Genomic DNA, 24752 nt, shown 5'->3' on the forward strand with positions numbered 1-24752 from the left:
GTTAAAACTGCAAAAGGTCAGAGATAGCTTTCACGGTGAAGAAGAATCTTTTTTAAATGTAATGTGTTCAAGGGAGAGATTTTAGTCTGGTGGTGCTCATTACACAGAATACTGTAATATAAAGAGTTTTGACATGAACTCTAATGGGTTTTCCCCTTTTCTCTCTGTGTGTTGTAAAAGAAACAGTCATTAGCAACAATGAAGGTTAGGGTTCTTTGCCCTGAAAGCAGACTGATTGTTTCTTCAATGGCCCAGCGATCACATTTGGAGAGGCTAATGGTGCATCGGCTCCCAACACATACTGTGTTTAAATGACAGCAGGGTCATACTGTGAGCTCAGCCAGGAGTTCATGCCTCATCTGATCTGCCTTTGGTAACTGATAATTAGGGCATTGTGACATTGCGTATTTTTCTGAAATTTATGACAATGGATCGAGCTAAACATGTACACTGGATAGGAAATGGGAATTTTGAAACATACAGTCAAGTCTAAGACTACATTGAAAATCTGGGATGTACAGTAAAAGGAATAAAAAAAGAGACTGCACATTTATAGGTCACTATTCAAAGGAATCAGATTTTCGGATCTACATTGAATAATCCAAGATGATCTTTAGTAAATTTTTGAGGTTTAGGTACACTGTAAAACTGGTCAAAATATGTATCCCAGCTGTCACTGGGACATTAATGGTCCTAATATGTACCATTAGTTACAGATATGTATACATTTGGTACCAGTGGCAGCCGGTGACTTCTTTTTTCGAAGTTCGTCACAACATGTATGTAGCCCGTCATGTGTGTGTTTTGTAATTTCAAAATATGTATTCGGCGCGTCGAGTGATCCTATGTGCATCACGTGTCTTGTCAAAATAAGTGCCTGCTGTAGACGCGTCTAAAGGGTTTATGATAAAAGAGAGTTGTGTTTGCCAGATCCTCGCATAATCTCATGCGTAATCAGAGTTTACTGTTAAGGGAGTGTCTTGCGTGTATTTTGTGAACGTGAGCATTTCTTTTATCATAAACGGTTTTGAAGCATGCGCAGCAGGCACTTGCTTTGACAAAACACGTGATGCACATGGTTCACATGACGCAGCAAACACATATTTTGAAAGGGCAAGCAACACACATGACACTCCAAACACATATTTTGAATTTGCGCCCCTCGGATGAGCAGTCACGAGCCGCCACTGTTTGGTACTAATATTGCAGGTGCCTCTAAGATAGGTTCAAAGCTGTACTTTTAACTCTTTCCACGCCAGCGTTTTTTTTTTAAAGTTGCCAGCCAGCGCCAGCATTTTTCATGATTTTCGCAAAAGTTTAATGCCTTCCAGAAAATGTTCTTCTTTAAATATATAAACAAATAATATCTCAAATAAAAGATTAGACCCTCTGCTTTCAATCAAAAAAAACGTTTCATCCTACCTTAATTAGTTCTCTTTTTATCACCTCTCAAATATCGGTAGGTTTCTTCAAAAACACAAAATTTTGAGCAAAAAGCTGAGATAATTCAATTTTTGTCAAGGACTTTTGATAGAGATCAGATGCAGAGCGATCTTTAAAACATACACAGAGTTCTTTCTCTTTCACGCGAGGGCGCTACTTCCGGGTTGTATAAGTTGCACCTGGTGGATAATAGCGGTATTGCGGAACGCCGGAAATTCTCGTCATTGGCAGGGAAGCGTTTTCTCTTAATTGACAATTTATCTCGTCAATGGCGGCGAAAGAGTTGAATGGGTACAGCCTCCGTGGCAGCTGGGGTACATATTATGAACATTTTGTCTGTCCTTTGGAATTGATGCAGTACCAGTTCAAACTAATTCTGTCATTGAAGGAAAAGGAGACACATTAACTCTTTCCCCGCCATTGACGAGTTAACTTGTCAATTAAGAGAAAACGCTTCTCTGCCAATGACGAGTTTTTCCGGCAATCCATATTTCCACTATTATTATTATTAGCGCTCTTACCCAACTTCTAAAACCCGGAAGTATTCCCTTAGGACAAACAGTTTGAACTCCATGTAAGTTTTGATCATCGTTCTGAATCTGATCTCTATCAAAAGTCCTTCACAAAAAACGCAATTATCTCTTTTTATTAAAATGTTTTTATTTTTGAAGAAACCTACCCCTATTTACAAATATGTGTAGGATGAAACATATTTTTTTTGAAAGCAGAGGGTCTGTTCTTTCATATGATATATTGTATTTATATATTTAAAGAAGAAACTTTTCTGGAAGGCGTTATTTTTGTGAAAATCATAAGGCTGGAAACTTTTGTGTTGTTCGGTTTTCAAAGAACATTTATGCAAATCATATCATTTGTCATTAACAAAATGTATAAAATTGTAATAATACAACAAAAAAAAAATATTTTTAATATTGGCCTTAGACTTTTTGACACAGTATCTGTAAGTTGGTCCATTTTTTTATTTTGAAATGCTTAAACAAAAAGAAAACAAAGGTTAATGTCACATGAAATTATGCCCTTAGGATAGCTGTCCCCAGATGAATTGTCACAGCAATGTCTTTCAACCATTTAAAGAGTCTGCAATCTTTCGTATCTAACACATCATTTGTTTTATATCTCCTTCTTCCTTAACCTCAGAAATACATAAAATGTTACGTTTTTAATGAACCTGATTGAAATTGAGCTCTGCATTTCTCATCTGTTTAATCACCTTTATTTTAGCAGAAGAGGAATGGATATCATCCCGACCCAACCTAAAAGCTCCAGCATCAAGACTCAGTCGAGGGGGCTACAGAGATCACCCCTATGGTAGATATTAAAGGTGCTCCAGATCATCAGATCATCAACCTAAGTTAGGAAATAATCTAAAAAAGGCATCTTAATAATTGATAAGTGTTTTTAAACTCACCCCAAACCCTGGAAATCCCAACTAGTTCCCTTGTTTTTTATCTGAAATTGTGGACTTCTTTGTAAAAAACTTCATGAACGTTGAATAAAATTGAATTCAGTATATATAGATTTTCTTTTTCCACATGGAATGCTACTTCCTTTAGTTTTCCATTGTTTGTCCCCCAAATGTAAAGCATGGAATTAGCCTCAGTCAACAACAAAAAATGTCTTCGCCACAGTGAAGAGACTCACATTGTACATAACATCTTTCTTAATACTTCTTGATTTGATGACAGTAAATACTGAGTTTGTATATTTAATTTTGATATCAGTATTGGGTTTGAAAGCAATTGGCTATGTAAGTAGCCGCATCAAGTGCTTTGCTTTGTGTGTAGCTTGTATTTGTACATACAGTATAAAAAATGTAATAAAAAAGATGTAAAGCGCCTTGTGCAAGCTTCTCTAAATAGGTGATCATAATTGTTAAACTTGTGTTGCTATAATTGTTAATAAGGATGAGATCATTTTTGTAAAATTAGATAGGTTGTCTAGTACTAAATGCCTGTTTGAGCTGAGAAAATGGCTAATATGTCTTTTTATATACATAAAGAAATGCAACAAAAAGAAACCGTCATTTTGTGTAATATTAGATGAGCTACATTAATACAATTAAACTTTGTTAAATAATTTTTAACATTAGCTCTAAATTGTTCATTGACTCTTGATTAGTCATTTAAATGTTTAACATGTTAATCAACTGTTTAGATCAATAAATTGAATCTTTTTTAACACACTCTTTAAGCTTCAGCTTATTAAACAAAAATTGTGACCGACTTGTCTGCACTAGCATCTGCACTAGAGAAAGATATGGAGATTGAGGAGGTAAGAACGTCCCCACATTACAATAAGATGTTCCCCAGCCTTTGGTGTTACGTACATACAGTACGGTACAGTACAGTCAATTCACTCACAGGAGTGAATGGGATCCAGTTAAATGTAATGCTTTATCTTTGCTACCTACATTATACAGTATATATATTCTTCTGCTCTTTATGTTAATGAACATCAAAAGGCTGGATTTGTGTTGTAATACCAATGCTTTTAAATATTGAGGCCCCAAAGAGACCTGAACTCTTTTCTGTGACTGTTAGAACTGAATGCTGACGCGTTTTAAGACACCGAAAGGATGACTAGACATTAAGCAGGTAACCCTAATAATAACTCTAATGTTGCGAATGCCAGTCATAAATTAAGTTATTTATACTTCAAAAAGTAAACCTGCCCTCACTAACCCCCAACTAAATGCCTCGGCCCTCTAAATCCACTAATAAAGTTAACTAGTGACAACAAAAATGACTTACTAACACATAAGACAAATCATAACAATCCATCTTTTAAAACAAGCTAAAACTGATGTTTAATACCTGACCAGCTAAACTAAAGATTTTAACCAGAAACGCTGAAAAAGATGGTTGCTCTCGAATCTTCTCTGACAGCTTTTGTCCTGCCCCACAAATTGGTTTACTTTTTTGATAGTAAAACACATGCTTTGTCCAACTGTTTTCAATCCATTTGTTAATCGTGCATGCCGTTGTAAGTTGGTTTGGACTTGTAATCTCACTCATTGTCTATTCATTTAGTGTATTGTGCTAATAGTGCCTCAAAAACAATTTCTGAAATAATGTTTATCCTTCCAACAGGTGCCAGTCTCTTTGTAAGCAGAGATGCGATGGATTGAATCAAACTTGGTAGGTCACAAAAGTATCCTTAACCCTATAATGACTACACGTGCAAACATAAAACAGAGGGGTGAATTCAATATACAGTACTATAAAAATGCTGCTGGGTTGTTTCAGCGGATGGTTGTTTGAAATATGGACAATAAATGAAGGGAGTATAAACGAATGAATGCTGGGTACACTGAAAAAAAATTATTTATTCAATTTACTTGTTTTTTTTTTAAGCTAAGTGGTTGTAATCAGTTTGTTTAAGCTACATTTAAACAAAATATTTATCATGAATTTTTGTCTAAATGTAGCTTAAATAGATTGATTGCAGCCACTTACCTTGGAAAAAATTTGGTGAAGTGAATGAATAATTTTTTTCAGGTCAAATATTTACAGGTTCTATACAAACCAATGACTAGGTTTGTCCATATTTTACTCAACCATGGGTTGAAACTTAAGATAAGTGCCACTTGCACAAAACTGTGTTAACCACTCACTATCCAGTTTAAAAACATGCATGCCAATGTCCTCCTACATTTCACTAGTATCAGAATGATTTCAGAATTTGTGGTCCAGTGAACTTATATGCTATTGAAACACAGGAGGCCTAAGTACATTCACTGACCACAGCATGCGCTTAAAGCATTAGCACAAATCTACATCTCTTCAAGTGCCACTATGAAACAAAGCATTTGATGGCATGTGCTAATGTTCTGTTGTGGCACTGCAATTAATAAACCATTTAGCCAAGAAATCCCACTGAGTTATCTTGAAAACAAAAACCCACCCCTGTATGATGCAGACTTACAGTTTTAGACATACACACTAAAACATGCTGGGTTATTTTCAACCCAGCATTGGGTCAAAAAAGGACAAGCACAGCACGCTGGGTTGTTTCAATCCAAAATGCTTGGTTGTTTTAACCCATTTTTGGGTCAAATATAAAAATGCTCTGGGTTAATTTCAACCCAACTGTTGGGCTTGTCGCAATGGGTTGAAAATAACCTGTAGACAGTTTCATCGGACGCACGTGTGCTGACGCGATACAAGTCTGGATCCGAACTTTACTTCCGGTTTCATTTTTTTAATGGTCTGACTAGTTGCTAAACTAATCTCTTGAACAAATGCCTTTGCTTGTTATATGAATAAACTATGTTGAAAGAACTTTGTTATTATTTATTCTTAGCAGAGTTTACCGGAAGTTACGTGCGGACCACGACAGACGCTTTTTTATGTTGTTACTGCTGAAACCATCTATAGATTCAATACACTACCCTAAGGAATGACTATCTTATGAAATAATATGGCCTTCAGCAACGTTTTGAACAATTAACAGTGTTTAAGTAAAACACACACACATACACTGTACATTATCAATAATAAATAGAGAACTGAAAATGCATGTCATTTAGCATATTCCCCTCTTTTACTCTCTGGTTACAGCATTATGTATCACACACAAACTGTGATCAATTTATGCAACAGTGTCATTGTAGAAGATTTTCTAAAGATAGCCTGAAGTCTGTCTGTTTTCCTGTATTCCTGCATTTGTCAATCTATTCATGAATTATCCTATTTTCTTTTGACCAATGTTACAGATTTATTTCGGTCCATTTGATGGATGAAAGTCTTTCGTAGAGGTCAGCAATGTTTTATCGTCTAATTAGGACAAGACAGGAGCATGCTCAAACAGATTGTGTGTTTTTCAGATGGAGGATCATTTGTAAGGGCACAAAGGATGATTAAATCACTGATGCTTATCAGATGGCTTATTTGAAAATAGGAAGATATTACAAGAGAAGCTGCGGTATATGTTAGATGTTTGTAGCTACATTAACACTGCTGTGGTTTTTCATACAGTTAAAGGTCGGCATAAAATGTTTTTTTTTTTTTACGTATATTGCAATTACATTTGGATCTAAAAGTCTGAGACCACTGGTGAAAATATTTTTGCTTTGCATTCTTTCTAAAGTTTGAGAATGTATTTAAAATAAAAATGTACATGATATGCAAAAAATGTACATACATATTTTTTTACAAATCCCAGAACTTATTAAATTATTAAATGAAAAATGACCTTCCTGTATATAGTCATAATTGGAAATTAACAATTGATTTATTTGAAATATTTGTGATATTGTCACAAGGCTTTAAATGACTTTAGGCTTTTATAAATAAAATGGTTAATGTTTTTAATCAATGTCACACAGGTAGTGACTTTGCCATTTCCCAGCAGTGCTTTAGGCATGAAATAGTCAAGTTTGAAGGCCACATGTATACAAACTCATCAGTCTTCACTTCACAAGTGTTGCAGCAGTCAAAACCAAGATGATTTGTGCATTGCAAAAATGCAGCATGAAGTTAAAACAACTTGGTTTTGCAAGTCAATTCAACATACTATTGTAAGTTTTGAAAGTTAAAATAGCATAAAAATATATGTTGATTTGGAAAAAATGCTTTTACAGTGTGAGCTAAAGGTATTTCTGTGACACATAGCTGTCCCAGAAATGCACAAACCTGAAGGATTTCTAACTGATCTTGAATGTAAAGATCTAACTACAGATTTGCAATGTCTTTCTTTCTTTCTTTCTTTCTTTTGTTGTCTGTGGTGAGACAGAATGCATTTATAATGACAATAACAGATTAATACACAATGTTTTCATCTGCCGCGAGGCTGTAATTCGCTAGCTAAAAATTCAATTTGCTGTCAAGCAGCAGTAGATTTTCAATCACATTGAAAATGACTGTTGTTTTCTATGAAAGAGATGCCCATTGCTGTAGAGCGAGAGAGAGAGAGAGAGAGAGAGAGAGAGAGAGAGAGAGAGAGAGAGAGAGAGAGAGAGAGAGAGAGAGAGAGAGAGAGAGCAGCTTTTAAAAGCCTTTAATCGACGCAACAAAACAACAGCATGATGTGGTTTGAAACAAAAAGGCCCCTGAGACATTCAGGCTATTAATTTTTAGGCAAGAATCGAAATTTCAGACAAAATACATTAGCGAGTCAACACAGATCAGATTCATGTTATTACAACCATCTCTGAGCAATTTAGTCACTTTGGTCTCTTAAAGTTTAGTATCTTTAGTCACCAATATTGTAACAGACCGTTGCATCAGCTTCATACACAAAAGTCTTTAGACATACAGTATCCAGAGTTAGTCTCTCGTTTTTTATGTTGCCAAGAGTAAAATATCCCTCTTTCAACGCTTCATTTGTTTAACCGAAAAAACGTCTTTTTTCTTTCCACTCCAGGTGCTTTCCAGTCAGTATGTGCTGCAAACCAGTTGGTGAGAAGCAAGAAAGCTGGATTTATTTAGCTGAAGTGCTTGTAAACAATCCGTGCAGATGCTGTATGTCAGGTAAGTAGATTTGTTTGGAAACAGAACCTCAGAACAAGAAACGGCATCATTTTAACCTCCATATACAGAAGCCATGCGACTGCATGAGAAGATGGGTGAAATTTTTCGTATATGAGGTTTCAGCAGGGGCGTCACGCACCAGTTTTTTTTGAAGGGGGCACAGTGTGCACAGCTTACAAAATTTGTGCATACACAGACATCAAACGAAATATTATAGAGCTTTCAGTCTTTTTCATGGGACTTACATTTCCAACAATCTGAACATCCCTGCTTTCATGCAAAAACCTCCAAAATAAAAGTATTGACTAACTTTCATATCAAATAATATTCAATCGGAATAATGACATGTTGATATCATATTTACATCTGAAGCATTTTTAATAAAATTGTAATACATTTTATTTATTTAAGTTTTAATAAATTACTTGTTTAATTGTGTCATTAATGCATTTTGCACAACAACTGCATTATCCTATAAAATTAATGTTATTTTAAATCCATAAAGTATATAAACAACGAAATGACATAACCCATAGAGCCACGTGATGGATTTGAATGTTTAATAATGATAAAAAAACTGTAGATAAAATGATTAGAGGAACGCATTATTGCATCAAATTTTACCTCATATGTAAGCATGTGTGATTCTGCCAATACAAAGTTGCCGTCCATTTAAGTAGACTCATAGCAGTATCTAAACTAGTTTGTATCAAAATTAGTACACTTAGCATCCTAAAGTATGACTATATACTGAACTGTGACTAATAAATCTCAATTAGCAGCATTCCGAGTGTTTTTATTATGAATGACTTTATCTCTTGAGTATTAATTAAATGAAAGCTCCATTCATACACTTACTATAAGTAAGACATGCATTTGTGACTCATGCTGTTCGCTGCTGTAGAACTTTCTATAGTATATATGAAGTGTCTGGAAAAGAGTTTTTTTTGCTATTTGTCTAATTTGTATTATGGTGATATAATGATTTCAGTGGTATAATGATTTTAGTGTCATTCATGTTTTTTGGCATGCAGTACAAAGTCATTCTCATGCCGAGCTTATAAATGTACTGTAAGCCGGGGGCCACAATCCCAGAGTGCTTTGCGACGGCTTGTGAATTTGGACTGTTTTCTCCTAATCAGTTAATCACTTAACCATATCTTCATCTCTTTAATTCTTTGCAAATTACAGCTGTTTGAGGCGGATAATTGTTCTCCATAAAATCTGCATAATTCAAGGACGTTTGAAAACATGATAACTAATTCATTTAAAGCTTCGATCTATGTTCAAATTTCTTGTAGAACTGACTTTGAAAAATACACTGTAAAAATGCTATCAAATCAACATATTTTTATGTTACTTTAACTTAACAAATTAAGTTAAACAACTTATTTCTCTAAGTTATGTCAACTTCTTACAAGTCAAAACTATAAAAGTAGGTAGAATTGACTTGCATAATTTAATTGGTTAAACCTTTTTTTACTATCTATCTATCTATCTATCTATCTATCTATCTATCTATCTATCTATCTATCTATCTATCTATCTATCTATCTATCTATCTATCTATCTATCTATCTATCTATCTATCTATCTATCTATATATATATATTTAATTGGTTAAACCTTTTTTACTATCTATCTATCTATCTGTCTGTCTGTCTGTCTGTCTGTCTGTCTGTCTGTCTGTCTGTCTGTCTGTCTGTCTGTCTGTCTGTCTGTCTGTCTGTCTGTCTGTCTGTCTGTCTGTCTGTCTGTCTATCTATCTATCTATCTATCTATCTATCTATCTATCTATCTATCTATCTATCTATCTATCTATCTATCTATCTATCTATCTACACACCATGCCAGAAATAGATTTGTTGTTTTGCTTGTAGTGTTATAGTGTTTTGCAATGTTATAGTGATCAGATATAATTGTTTCTCAATCTCTCCAATAGAATACATCCAGAAAATACAGAAAATGTGTGTATATAGTATTAAAAACTGTATAAAAATGTAAACTGCCCTACTGAAAAATCCAGCTAAAACCAGCATAAGCTGGTAGCTGGATTTAGCTGGTTTAAGGTGGTTTACGCTGGTCCTCCCAGCCTGACAAAGCTGGTCATGCTGGTGGGCCAGCTGGTATTCCAGCATGACCAGCTAAGTCCAGCTGGATCAGCTTAAAATGTGACAAAAACACAGCTAGACCAGCTTGCTACACCAGCAAAGCCAGCTTCCTACACCACCAAAGCCAGCTAAAACCAAGCTGGGGACCACCTAAAACCAAGCTGGGGACCAGCCAAAACCAGCTCACCAGCTTATGCTGGTCTTTACGGAGCCCTTCTGATGACATGGTAAAACTTTTTTTTAAATCGTGGTCACGAATTAGCAGTTCGTTCCCACGAATTGTTAGATCGTGCGCACGTTTTGGTGGTTCGTTCCCTCGTTTGGGCTGGATCGTGCGCACGATTTAGTAATTCGTTCCCTCGTTTAAGCTAAATCGTGCGCACAATTTAGTAATTCGTTCCCTCGATTAAGTTAAATCGTGCCCACATTTTATTAACTCGTTCCCTCGATTAAGTTAAATCGTGCCCACGTTTTATGAATAAGTGCCCAGAATTTCATTTAGTATATTAAGTATAAAATTCATACACCTTGGGCTCGTGTATATATACAGTTTTATTCCTTCCCAGAGTTTCATAAAAAATATTGGGACATAACGTGAGCTAACGCATTGATACAGTGCTATATAAGAATCAAATTCATACATCTTGGGTTTTAAACCGTTTTATTCATTCCTGCCCGGAATAATAAAAAATAAACCATCGGCGCATTAACATGACGCTTAACGCATAAATACAGTATGTAAAGATCAAGATTGATCTATATACCTTATTAATGAGCCATATTTCATATACAGTTTTATTAATTCCTGTGCAGAATAAAAAAAAACTTAACACAACCGACATTAACATGACGCTTAATGCAAAATCACTTTGTTTATTAATAAGTCACATAGTCTGTTTTATTTATTCCTGCACAGAATTAAAAAACATATTGGGACATTAACGTGAGCTGGCTCATGATACAGTGCTATAAGGATCAAATTCATACACCTTGGGTCTTATACAGTTCTATTAATTTGTGCCCAGTAGGCCATTAAAAAGTAGGGACATTAATGTGATGCCTAACGCATTAATACAGTCAGGGGCGGAGTGGGACCAAAAAATCTATCGGGAAATTCCGTATACCACCGGCCCTCCGTGGTAAAAAAAAAGGTATTGTATTTAAACTAGGGTATACAAATCGTAATCAATCTGCAAAAAAAAAAAAAACATTTTCATAATAATAATAAAATCATTAAATCATGGATAATTTTCCTAAATGAGTAACTGTCTATACAAAATTATACCTGTTCGAAAGACGGAGTTGCGCACCTGTCAATCAGCTATTACATAAGCCAGGCCAGATATGAACGTGTTCATGAATAATGTGTGCATCTTTGAATAACTTTAAATATAATTTTTGTCATATAAAGTTTTGATAGATAATAACGTTTTTTCCACTGTTATTGCTCATTTATCTCAGAGTTTATTTCAGTTATTTTGCTGTTTTTCCGGTAATAATAATACAATTTACATGCCAATCCTGCTTCCTTGTCTTTTTATTAATTTCATTATGTTGTTATTTGAAGTTATTTGGATATTTATTGCCATATAAGACGTTCATTGCTGTTATATACTCTCGACTAATATTTAAATCATATGCGGAATAATGTGTGCATCTTTGAATAACTGCAATAATACAGTTCCTTTGAAAATAATTTTTGTCAAAGTTTTGAGAAATAATAATGTTGTGAGGATATTGCCATATTGCAGTTGAATACTCTCGTTTATAATATGAAAGTCACTTAGTAGAAAATATGTAATGTGATACTGCAAAGTTACCCTTCTTATTTGTATTTACAGTTTTTCTCAATTGCTTTGGCACATTTTTCGCAACAGTCTTATTATTCTCTAAACTGTGAGTGCAAATGTCACAACTGTTTGCTGGAACTTCAGAACTTACAGTTTTTCTCAATTGCTTTGGCTCAATTCTCAAATGAAAATTTTATTTTCCAAAACAATAAGATCAGATCTCTAAACAATTAGCTTATTGTTCACATCAGATTGGAATTTCTTATTGATTTGAGCAAATTGCAAATGCTTTGGCACATGTGTGCAAACAATAAGTACAATCATCTGAAGTTTGCCCAACAACTAATGTATATGGCTTGTTGATCAAAACTGATGAGTCAATTCTCACTTAAACTGTCAAACTCTTCACAACTTCTCAATCATTTGTCATCGTGTACGCCATCACATTCAAAACGATCCATTCACTTATCAAAAACTACTAAACATGCATGTACATTCCATAAATATCTGACATTTATATTGTTGTAATGTCTGCTTCACTGGAGATTTTTTACATAAAGATGTGATGTGGATGAAAATCTTTGGCCTGACCAACAAGAGTGACAGGATGTCCAACAAGAGCGACTGGATGTCCAACAAGAATAATTTGTTTTTCATTGAGGTTATTTTGTAGTTATTTTCTATTGTATTTTTGTTGTAACATAAGAAATATGAAATGTACAGCAATTGGACAAGCAAGATTTCAGTTTAAATGTAATACACATACAAAAATAAATGAAGTGAATAAATAGAAATGTTCATTTACTTTTTTTCTATGTACTGTTGACTCTTCTCAATTATTACGATTTTTTTTATTTTCTATGGTGGACTTTCATGGTGAAAAAACAACTAAACATTTTGACCAGTGTTGCTCACACGATGACAAAAATACTTTATATTTTGGTGCCCTTGGCCAAATAACTGACAAGATAACTAGGTTTTGAAGCATGAATAAAATGTTTTGGGTGTGTAACTTCATTTTGCAGACATGCAATTAAGTTCTGAAGTTCCAGCAAACAGTTGTGACATTTGCACTCACTGTTTAGAGAATAATAAGACTGTTGCGAAAAATGTGCCAAAGCAATTGAGAAAAACTGTAATTGCATGTCTGCAAAATGAAGTTACACACCCAAAACATTTTATTCATGCTTCAAAACCTAGTTATCTTGTCAGTAATTTGGCCAAGGGCACCAAAATATAAAGTATTTTTGTCATCGTGTGAGCAACACTGGTCAAAATGTTTAGTTGTTTTTTCACCATGAAAGTCCACCATAGAAAATAAGGTTTCATAAAAAAATCGTAATAATTGAGAAGAGTCAACAGTACATAGAAAAAAGTAAATGAACATTTCTATTTATTCACTTCATTTATTTTTGTATGTGTATTACATTTAAAATAACTACAAAATAACCTCAATGATAAACTAATTATTCTTCTTGGACATCCTGTCGCTCTTGTTGGACATCCTGTCGCTCTTGTTGGTCAGGCCAAAGATTTTCATCCACATCACATCTTATGTTTTCCATTGCCATGCACCAGGGAAAAAATCTCCAATGAAGCAGACATTACAAACAATATCTATGTCAGATATTTATGGAATGTACATGCATGTTTAGTAGTTTTTGATAAGTGAATGGATCGTTTTGAATGTGATGGTGTACACGATGACAAATGATTGAGAAGTTGTGAAGAGTTTGACAGTTTAAGTGAGAATTGACTCATCAGTTTTGATCAACAAGCCATATGCAATAAGTTGTTGGGCAAACTGCAGACGATTGTACTTATTGTTTGCACACATGTGCCAAAGCATTTGCAATTTGCTCAAATCAATAAGAAATTCCAATCTGATGTGAACAATAAGCTAATTGTTTAGAGATCTGATCTTATTGTTTTGGAAAATAAAATTTTCATTTGAGAATTGAGCCAAAGCAATTGAGAAAAACTGTATTATATAGCCATATGGAGACAAACCTTTGCAAATGTGCTGATTTGATCCATTCATGTACTGACCACCAAGCTAGAGATTTTAAACATCCTTAATCCACACTTTCTATCAAATAGTCTATCTGCTTGATGGATCAATCCGACCGCATATGTACTGCAATAAACAAGCATTGAGCGGCGCGGCTTTTTACGTCAAAGGCCGACAGGCTATGCCATTTGGGGAGGAGCCGTTCAATGATCCCCATATATTTTTAAAAATCCCCATGGTTGGACCTGTCGAACAGGTTGAGCACTTTTATGTTTAGGAAAGAGGCTGCACAGTTTGACCAGCGATGCTAATGCATGCTAATGCATTAAATACAGTAAAAGATCAAAATCAGTATTAATAAGTCATATACATATTCTGTTTTATTTATTCCTGCCCATATATTGTCCCAACATATTGGGACATTACCGTGACGCAGGAATTAATTAAACTAAATAATTCAGGGGCTTAAATATCACTAAAATAAAATAACTTAATAAAATCTCTTTATGTCACTTGGGTGATTTTTTAGTTGGACAAACCAAAATAAATGACAAAATTAATTAATGCGTCACGTTAATGTCCCAATATGTTTTTTAATTCTGTGCAGGAATATGTGACTTATTAATAAAGTGATTTTGATCTTAAAAGCACTGTATTTAATGCATTAGCATGCATTAAGCGTCATGTTAATGTCCTAAAGGTTGTGTTGAGGTTTTTTTTTGTTCTGCACAGGAATTGGTGGAGCTGTGTATGAGGTATGGCTCATTGATGGGGTATGTGGATTAATCTTGATCTTTAAATAGCACTGTATTTATGCGTTAAGGGTCATGTTAGTTTCCCGATTATTGTTTTTTATTATTCCGGGCAGGAATTAATAAAACGGTTTAAGACCCAAGATGTATGAATTTGATCCTTATATAGCACTGTATCAATGCGTTAGTTCACGTTATGTCCCAATATATTTTATGAAATTCTGTGAAGGAGTAAATAAACTGATAAACAGAAGCCATAAGGTGTATGAATTTTATACTTAATAGCAATGTATTAATGCATTGAGCTGCAATAAGCGTCACTATTCCGATGATTTTAATGAAATTCTTGGCAGGAATTTATAAAACTGCATTAAGTATGCGTCATTAATAATGGCTAGAGTGAATTTGATCTTGTTAGCGTTGTGTTAATGTCCCAATGGTTTAAATGAAATTCTGGGCACCAATTCACAAAACGTGGCCACGATCCAACCCAATCGAGGGAACGAGCTAACAAAACGTGGGCACGATTCAACCCAAACGAGGGAACGAACCACTAAAACGTGCGCACGATTTAGCTTAAACGAGGGAACGAATTACTAAATCGTGCGCACGATTTAGCTTAAACGAGGGAACGAATTACTAAAACGTGCGCACGATTTAATAATTCGTGGGAACGAATTGCTAATTCGTGGCCACGATTTAAAAAAAAGGTTTTACCATGTCATCAGAAGGGCTCCGTAGGTCTTAGCTGGATTTTTCAGTAGGGTGATGTGTCAAGTTGTAGGGTAAACTCCCCTTCCACTTGTGCAATAGCAGAAAACTGCAGGATCTCTTAAACCTAAATAAAATGAAATCCTAATCTATAATTTAAAGAAATTAATCTTTTTACTTCATTCTGCCCAAAAACGCTCAAGATGTGTTTAGTGCCAAGAGAGGTCACATTAAACATCGACGATGCCTAAAGAAGACAATCAGTCCTGAAAATGTAATTTTTTTGTACATATTTCCTGTATTTTCTGTTTGTATCTTAATAAAATATTGCTTGAAAAACAAATATGGATTGACATTAAAACTTCTAAAACAAGAAGTCTGGTGGTGGTGGCCTAAGACTTTTGCACAGTACTAATATATATATATATATATATATATATATATATATATATATATATATATATATATATATATATATATATATATATATATATATATATATATATATATATATATATATATATATATCTCGACCTCTTAACTGGCATTATACAGTAAAAAATGATGAATACCTCTTTTTACCTGTAGATATATGTACAGTATCAGTTTCCATGGCATCCTAAATCCTTAAATAGTCTTTATTTACAGTGCTCAGCATAAATGAGTACACCCCCTTTGAAAATTAAGATTTTTCTCCATTTGTTAGTCAATATGAAACCAATTTACTTTCATTTTAACAAACCAGTTTTATTAAAGAATTCTTTTAAATAACAAAAAGAGAGAAAGTCACTGACCATCTTTAGGATACAAAAAAATTACTCATTTAAAGGGCGTTTTGCAGGTTAAATTTTTCAACTAATTTGTGCAATTTGCTTGTTGATAATAAACATTTAAACTGTTATCCATTGTATTTTATGTTGTTGGGTATCACAAAACCCGAAAAAGTATGAAAAAGTACAGTGGTTTGCAATGATTCTCTTTTCCCCCACAACGCACTGTATGACGTCACGCTGGGGAGAGAATTGACCAAAGCCGCCTTGAGAGCATTGAGAATGACTATAGAAAGACGAGGATAGTATAGAGAGATAGGCAGACAGCCTGAAATGGGTGTAACTTTATGCGATCTTCAGCACAAACGGTTTTGGCAGCATGTCTCTAATCCTGGAAGCTTAGTGAGGCACGTCACATCTGTTCGCGGGGACCAGCGACCCAAACGCACTCACTTTCTTACAGCCAGTAGCGGAATGGCAATCGGGAGAGTCGGGACTTTCCCGGTGGGCCGATCTGATAATAGTTATACATTTGGAGTTAACACCGTCTGGCGGCGTGATGTGCGCCGGTTCCCGCAGCCCGCTGATCAAACTGTGCAGCCTCTCTGCTCAACAAAGTAGTGCTCAACCTGTTCGGCAGGTCCAAACATGTACAGGATTTATAAAAATACGGTGATCAATGAGCGGTTCCTCCTCAAATGGCATAGTCTGTCGTGATGTAAAAAGCCGCCGAACGCCTGTTTATTACAGTATGTATGCGGTCGGATCCGAGTATGCTGCAGCTGCTGACTGCTGCTGCATAAAATGATTGTGTGTTTCGTTATAATCGCATAAACAATATAACAAAGCATCCTTTTATTTCACAAAACAATATATTTGAGATATTATTTGATAGACTAGTAAGTGTGGATTAAGGATGTTTAAAAATCTCTAGCCTGGTGGTCAGGACATGAATGGATCAAATCAGCAGATTTGCGAAGTTTTATTTATCTCCACATATATCATAAATAATAATTAGCATGGTATCTTTGCAGTAAAACACATTATATATTTCCTACGATGTATATATGATTTCCAAATTATATACGTAAGTATTAAACAGCAATAAATGTCTCATCTATCTCTATGGCTCTGGCTGAGGCATTCTCCACTTCTCCCCAACGTGACGTCATCGCAGAATTGCGTAAAAACAGTTAATACCAAAAACATAAAAAAGTGGTCTTTAAGACCATTTTTGAGACATTTTAAAAATTATACACATATCTTGAGTGATTTATGTACCCATTAATCGACAGTGGTGGTTAACCTGCAACACGCCATTTAAATCAAAAGGGGTGATGCAAAAATGGGTACACACCGATGAATATGTTAGCAAAAAATTAAATAAAGTGTAATTAACAGGAATTCAGTGGGAAATTATGAATATAATTAATCACCACACAGGTGGTCACAGGATGGTAATTGAGAGTGGTATTTAAGAGGGAAAATCCACTTTCATGTAATGGTGACAGAATAGCACCACATGGTAAAGAAATCTCAAGACGTGAGAAATAAAGTAATCTTTTCTTTGCATAAAATGGCCAAGGTTTCAAGATAATTAGTTATGCATTGCTAATAAGTTTGAATACTGTCACGAAAGGGATCCAAAAATTAAAAAAAGGATGGATTTGTGGGAAGCTCTTTGTGATGTCCAGGACGTCTACTGAAGTTAACACCTCGTCAAGAGCTTTTTGTGATCATCATGCAAGTTCAGCACAATTGGTTAAATCATTAGAAAGTCAAGCTGGGGTGTTTCCCGTGACACCACATGACGGACGTACAGTGCAAAGGAGAGGCATGCATGGCTGTCATCCACAGAAAAAGCCACTGGTAAAGCCAATGCACAAAAAGCCTTTTGCTAGAGATCATATTGAGAAAGGTAAAGTCTATTGGGTCTCGCTGTGGAGTAATGAGACAAAGATGAATCTTTGTGGTTCTGAGGTGTTCCAAACTTTATGGTGTGGCAAGGGTGAAGAGTACAATGAAAAATGCATGATAACATGTGGGCTTGCATGAGTGCTGCATGTGTTGGAGAGTTGAATTTTATAGATGGCATCATGAATAGATGTATTGTGAAATACTTAAAGAGAAGATGTAACTCCGTGCTGTTGGTCACCGGGCAATCTTTTAACATGATTGTGACCCAAAACACACATCTAAGGTCACTAATTCATTTTAGAAGAAGCACAGGGTAAAAGTGATTCAGATCCAAAATAATGGAGGCCATACAAAATATTAGATTGGTTTTTTTTTTAAAGAATTTTTGTAGGGTGTACTCATTTTTGCATCACCTCATTGGATTTAAATGTGTTATTTTTAGTATCCTTAAGATGGTGACTTTTACACTTATGTTAAGAACATACTGTAAATGTTTAAAAAAAAACTGGTGTGTAAAAATACAGCAAATTGGTCTCAAATTGACTAACAAATGGAGAAAATTTTAAATTTTCAAATGGAGGTACTTATTCATGCTGAGCCCTGTATAAATAGTCGCATGGTTATAAACAAACAATGAAACTTAAGAAAATCATGTTGATTTATAATTTTCTACTTGATAACAAATGGTAATTAGAAGAACACATGAAGCACCTATTGTAGGTTACCAGACAAATGAGACTCAAGACCTTCTTCAATAACATCAATTATCATTACACAACTATCAAATCACTTTAAAGCAACACTATGTAGTTTTTTTACCTTTAAATAATGTCTCTAAAATTATTTCAGTGTTAAAACAACTTTTAACTGGACAAATGGTACTGTTGCTGCAACCTGAGCAGCCTCCTAGCTGCTACAAGCACACTCTGAAAGTGGCGGTGGAGGGTAGGAAACACAGCTCCGCCCCTCCCCCTGCCTGCAGAAGAGTGCCTGATACCAGGCACTGTTGCGCTTTTCAACCACATGGGGGAGCTGTAAGTCATTTTTACATGGAAACTACATAGTGTTGCTTTAAATTGTATTACACTTAAAAAAAAAAAAGATATTTTCTGTATAAAAGACACACCAGTACGGCATAACACAGTATACTCCTATAAAATTTGCATAGCCTACTTTAACATTTTTTTTCCTTTAAAAAAGCAACCAAGAGAATTAATGAGCTAAATTATGATTAGTTTTTAAATTGATTACTGTTAATACATTTAACAAATGCAAATTGATATCTTTCCCTCTCGAGCACATGTACAGCTGGTTAGAAAAAACTAAAAGAAAGTTTGACTTTGAACAAATTACATTGCTCAAAGCTTGAGTCTCATTTAGAAGTTTTTTTCTGTGTGTGCATGTTATGATTGAAGAGTCAATTAATACATTTGGACTAAAAATACAGAGCGTTGACAGTGATACAATGACACCATCTGCCTGCAGGAACACACTTGAACTCTCTCATTCTCTGCCATTACGGTAACATAACACACTTGGCAAATTCAGCTGAGGGATTTGTTCTGAAAACTGAAGATAATTGCAGGGATGTAGACAACATCATCTAACAGACCGAGCATTGTCAAAGTAACAGTGCCTTCTCAAGGTCACTGCCAACATAGTTTGAGTTGTGTTTTCGCTGTCTTACAGTGTTAATCATCTTGTTTGTACATGGGCAAAATATATACCAGAAATCAATGATGCTCTAGAGATGAATGGTAAGACATATTTCTTTCCTTTCTCTCCTTCCACAGTGTAACTCCTACTTACAGTATCATGGATCCTAAAGTACTTTCACAAATAGGGACATTCTTGGCAGAACATTTATGTAAGTCACTGTAAAAAACATGTTTGGTATATGTTATCATGTGTTATAAGTTAAAAAAAGCACACGATTAGCTCAGATGCAAAAGCTGCACATCAAAAATGAAATCAGGATATTAACCAAATGCTCGTGGAAATGTTTTTCCCAAATAAAGCTTGCATGCACTTTGTTGGTTTTGCATCTGAACTCTCATGTACTTTGGCTATTTCAACACAACTGGCTATTTAACTTATGGCAGTTAAGTATTTTACAAGGTGGTTAATTTGTACAAATTTGTACTTAAACATGCAAATGAGATTTGTACAATTTGCTTTCTTCCCAGTCACATTGGGTTTAGGAGTGGTGCTTTATTATTGCTTTTATAATAATCGTAATGTTTGTATGATTCACATCAGATAAATATATGAATTTTTATGCATATAAAGTGCACCATATATGCATTTTATATGCATATTTAATATACAGCAACCAGACTTATTGTTTCAATAAGATACATGTCAACACAAAATTAAAGAAAATGTTTCAATGAATTTCACAGGGTCTTTTAAAAGACCATTGTTTCACAGTTTTATGTGAAATTATATTTGAGTGACACCAAACTATAGCATTTTATTGTTTTTTTTTCAGCAGATGAAAGATGAACAATGGTTTTGAAGATTCAACTCACGTCTGGATCGGCTCATTTAAACCACAGCAGAGAGACAGACTGGATTGCTTATTGTGCAATACTGCAAAAATCCAATCTGAATTCTTCAAAGAGTCCCAAATGCAATCCGGTTTACAGTGATTTACCACACCGTGGTAAAAGCTATGTTGAGCCAGACATTGTTTTAAGGTTTCAATATGGCTAAATACATTTTGATGCTATGCTGTAAGGTCTAGTTTTTATACACTTATCTAAAGGATTATTAGGAACACCATACTAATACTGTGTTTGACCCCCTTTCGCCTTCAGAACTGCCTTAATTCTACGTGGCATTGATTCAACAAGGTGCTGAAAGCATTTTTTAGAAATGTTGGCCCATGTTGATAGGATAGCATTTTGCAGTTGATGGAGATTTGTGGAATGCACATCCAGGGCACGAAGCTCCTGTTCCACCACATCTTAAAAATGCTCTATTGGGTTGAGATCTGGTGACTGTGGGGGCCATTTTAGTACAGTGAACTCATTGTCATGTTCAAGAAACCAATTTGAAATGATTCAAGCTTTGTGACATGGTGCATTATCCTGCTGGAAGTAGCCATCAGAGGATGAGTACATGGTGGTCATAAAGGGATGGACATGGTCAGAAACAATGCTCAGGTAGGCCATGGCATTTAAACGATGCCCAATTGACACTAAGGGGCCTAAAGTGTGCCAAGAAAACATCTTCCACACTATTACACCACCACCACCAGCCTGCACAGTGGCAACAAGGCATGATGGATCCATGTTCTCATTCTGTTTATTCCGTCTGGCATCAACAACCATGCCATGCTCAAAATAGCTTAAATCACCTTTCTTTCCCATTCTGACATTCAGTTTGGAGTTGACCAGGACCATACCCCTAAATGCATTGAAGCAACTGCCATGTGATTGGTTGATTAGATAATTGCATTAATGAGAAATTGAACAGGTGTTCCTAATAATCCTTTAGGTGAGTGTATAATCAGTTGATCATAGATCCTCTTTTCACGCATCTTTTTAATCCCAAATGATAAACGGACATAACTGGATATAATAAGTATGTAATTTATGCAATGTCTCATCAGAAAAGTATATGACATTGCTAAAATCTTAGCAATGTCATATACTTAAAATCTTTTGCATGGTGGATTGCATCTAGGCAGATTTGCAACCACTAGTAACCTAAAACCTTTCCATGCTCCTTCAATTTACTTAAGGCTTTGTCGCTCAGTGTTGCAGCATTTGTTTTGAAAACCTTCACTAATTTAGATTTTATTTTCATCAATATGAAATAATTTGATAGTTTATCTTTACATGTTGCATTAACCTCCAGCTTTATTTCTCTCTACAAGAAGGCTTGACAGCACACTAAAGGGATACTAAAAGCTAATTGGCTTTAAAGGTCAGCTTTGATTGTGAGTAGTTATTTATGCAAAAAAAGCTTCCCTTAGGCCTTTTTGGAGTTTCGAAGTAAATGATGCATTTACCCCGATAATCAAAAATAACAGTTAAAACCCCCTCAATATTTATACAATGATTAATGAAACCATATGTACAGTTGACACTTCAATTTCGAACCAAATTTATGCCATAATGTACCTAACAGGAAAGAAAAATATCTGTATACACATTTGAACTACGCACAATATTAGCTTAATAAGTGAAAACAAACCCAGCATAGGTTTTTTTTATAACCCAATGGTTGGGTTTGTCCATATTTGACCCATTTTTTAGGATGTATAATCATATATTTTCAAATAAATGTTTGACACCTCTCAGCCTGTCTGCTTAAGGTTTCTTGATGCCTGTCATCTGTGAGATATATCCTTGCTGTAAAAATTCCAGAGCATTCAATCATGTTTTTCTAAGTGGCAATTTAACAACATTTAAGTGTCCTTGGGGTTATAGACACAGCTTAGACAGAATTTAAAATAAAATTTTCTTTTAACTGTACAAATGAAGGTCCATGATTTCTTTAAACCTGAGAAAATCAAATGTGCTCAGGTTTAAGATCCCAGAGTCTACAATTTAAGGTCAAAGATAAACAAAGAATAACATATCAAATGATCAAATGCCTCAGGCCATTCAGAAATGTTGCTTTAGTATTTCGCAGAATCCATTAATGTGATACTTTGGCCAAAAATATTTTTAAATTGTATTTTTGGAATTTTTTTTAATGAATTACAGATCCAGACTTTGTTAAAAATTGTATACTTTACATTTCACATTAAATGCCGTTTCCTCTTCAAAAGAATTGGCCGTCTATAAATTCAAAGCCTATAGCTGATGTGACTGCAGCTCTCTCACACAAATGCCTCCAAACACTGTGCCCGAGTGTGCCATCATTAAAGTGTGCAGCAGACCCTGCTGTGACTCTCCCTGACGTTAATAAATGGTGTGCCAAGCCAACCCGTGTCCCTTCATTAGGCAGCTAGGCCTGCCACCGACACAAGGGCCGAATGTCACCCAGGTTCATTCCTGTATGAACCCGTCCCCAGCAGCAGAAAGAGGAGGACTGAAGCATAAAGCATCCGAGGAGCATCTGTTTGACAGTGAATAAGCATGTCTGATGTCTGGCATCTGGCGGGTTGCAAGCTAATGCCTGGAAAAAACTGCAGTGGACCTGAGAGGTGCTCTGTCAACAGAAATGCTTAAAGATCTCCATCATTCGTGTGTTACTACTGCAAGGGGGAAAGAATGCCATTGTCAGCTTTTGACATTGTGACCGTGAGCATGTTAAAATATAATTGCGCATTTACAAATGATTGCCTATTGAGAATTCAGCAGGTTGGCCCATCGTGATCAGCAGCGTGAAACATGGAGGGCATATGTGGACAACAATGCTGCAGGAATCATGATCAGAACTTACATCACAAGTGAGCGAATGTAAAACGTGGTTATTTATTTATTGCTGCACAAACCTTGAATAACATACAGTAAGTGGGGTTCAGTGAAGAGTGCAGAAAACATTATGGTCCCTTTAAATGCCCAATAGTAATCAAACATGTTAATCGCTGTTGTGACGAACTGCTGCTTTTGGTTGTATTGCATTCCCTTCCTCTATTTGTTGTCAATTTGTTCTTGAGATCAGTGCTCACACACCTGAATCCATTATGACTCGTGTGCAAAATGCTAAATAAAGGTTACATAGACAAAGAGAAAATGCGTATTGTGTGCCCTCGCTTATTATAAGAAAAATAATGGAAGAATTTTAATCTACTCTCAAAATATTGATTTATTGAAAATATTGAAATTGAACTTTCAGAGCAAAGACAGCGAAGAGAGCGAGTCGGGAAGCTCTCTCTAAGATAAAACAACGCAGCGCAGAAGTTCAAACACCGATGGTTCCTCTTGGTTAGAGACAGGTAGCTTTGTTTAAACAGTCGGTGTCATTTGATGAGCTAGTCTTATCTCAAAACCCAGTTGAAAATGGGAACTTGATGAAACAGTTCATCAGAATTCATAGGTTCTTTTCAGGCATGAATCCAGGCTCCGGTGATAGGATATGAGGATGAGCTGACAGCACAAAAAAGTTCTCGTCGACACACTTTCTGACAGTATTGCATTTAAATGTGTCTTACAGCATGACTACTCTTGAGATTTAGAGCTGTGACGTTCAGAGCGTGAACCAGAAGTTTTGCAGTGTGCCATAAGCAGTACTTCACATTTCAAGATAATGCAAATTTATTGCATTAGGAAGTTGTCTTGAATTTTAAGTTTTAGTTGTGTATTTTATTTTAAAATGTTTTTAAATGGTTCTTGTATAGGCAAACCATTACATGCATATTTATATTTTTTGAGAGACTACTTTAAATATCTGTAGTCAAAATTGCATTCCTTCTCCCAATTAACATGAGTCAGACTTTGAGCCCTATGAAGCAAGGACATCACTTTCTCAATAAGCGTACAACAGATGACAAGTTTAGAAACTGATTTGAAAAACCGGCGCACGGCGGTTTTTCCGTACTCAGCGCTGAGTGCCGAGAGTTGAAAAATGTTCAACTTTTGATGAAAAGCTCCGCTCGTCAATGTCAGTTATCACGCGGCCGTCCAATCACAGTGGAGGAGGGACGGGACAATTAAGTATCACAGCAACCAACCGTCTCACAGCTGACGTATCAGAGCTACCAAAGCGCTTAGCTGAAGAAAGCTGGCACTCAGCTGAAAAAACAGCTGACATTTGGCGTTTTCCAGGCGTTTGAAAGTTTTGGTGTGTCCAGCCCCT

At 35.4% G+C, this 24752-nt stretch overlaps 1 protein-coding gene across 10 annotated transcripts in view; it reads left to right on the top strand.

Annotated features, from left to right (window-relative positions):
- Positions 1-23978, top strand: part of khdrbs2 (KH domain containing, RNA binding, signal transduction associated 2) — a 90017-nt gene extending 66039 nt beyond the window's left edge. The window contains exons 9-14 of one of the 10 annotated variants that reach the window (XM_055170437.2): positions 181-373; positions 2686-4058; positions 4554-4601; positions 7828-7934; positions 19790-19863; positions 20491-23978. In XM_055170437.2, the coding sequence (XP_055026412.1) occupies positions 181-209 (29 nt within the window). In that variant the 3' untranslated portion in view covers positions 210-373; positions 2686-4058; positions 4554-4601; ... (1 more) ...; positions 19790-19863; positions 20491-23978. Of the gene's footprint in view, positions 1-180; positions 374-2685; positions 4059-4553; positions 4602-7827; positions 7935-19789; positions 19864-20487 lie in introns of all 10 variants that reach the window. The other 9 variants (XM_055170436.2, XM_055170438.2, XM_055170430.2 and 6 more) reach the window with 9 other exon arrangements.
- Positions 23979-24752: the final 774 nt, after the last annotated feature.

Source organism: Misgurnus anguillicaudatus, chromosome 11, assembly GCF_027580225.2.
Source record: "Misgurnus anguillicaudatus chromosome 11, ASM2758022v2, whole genome shotgun sequence".
Lineage (NCBI taxonomy): Eukaryota > Metazoa > Chordata > Actinopteri > Cypriniformes > Cobitidae > Misgurnus > Misgurnus anguillicaudatus.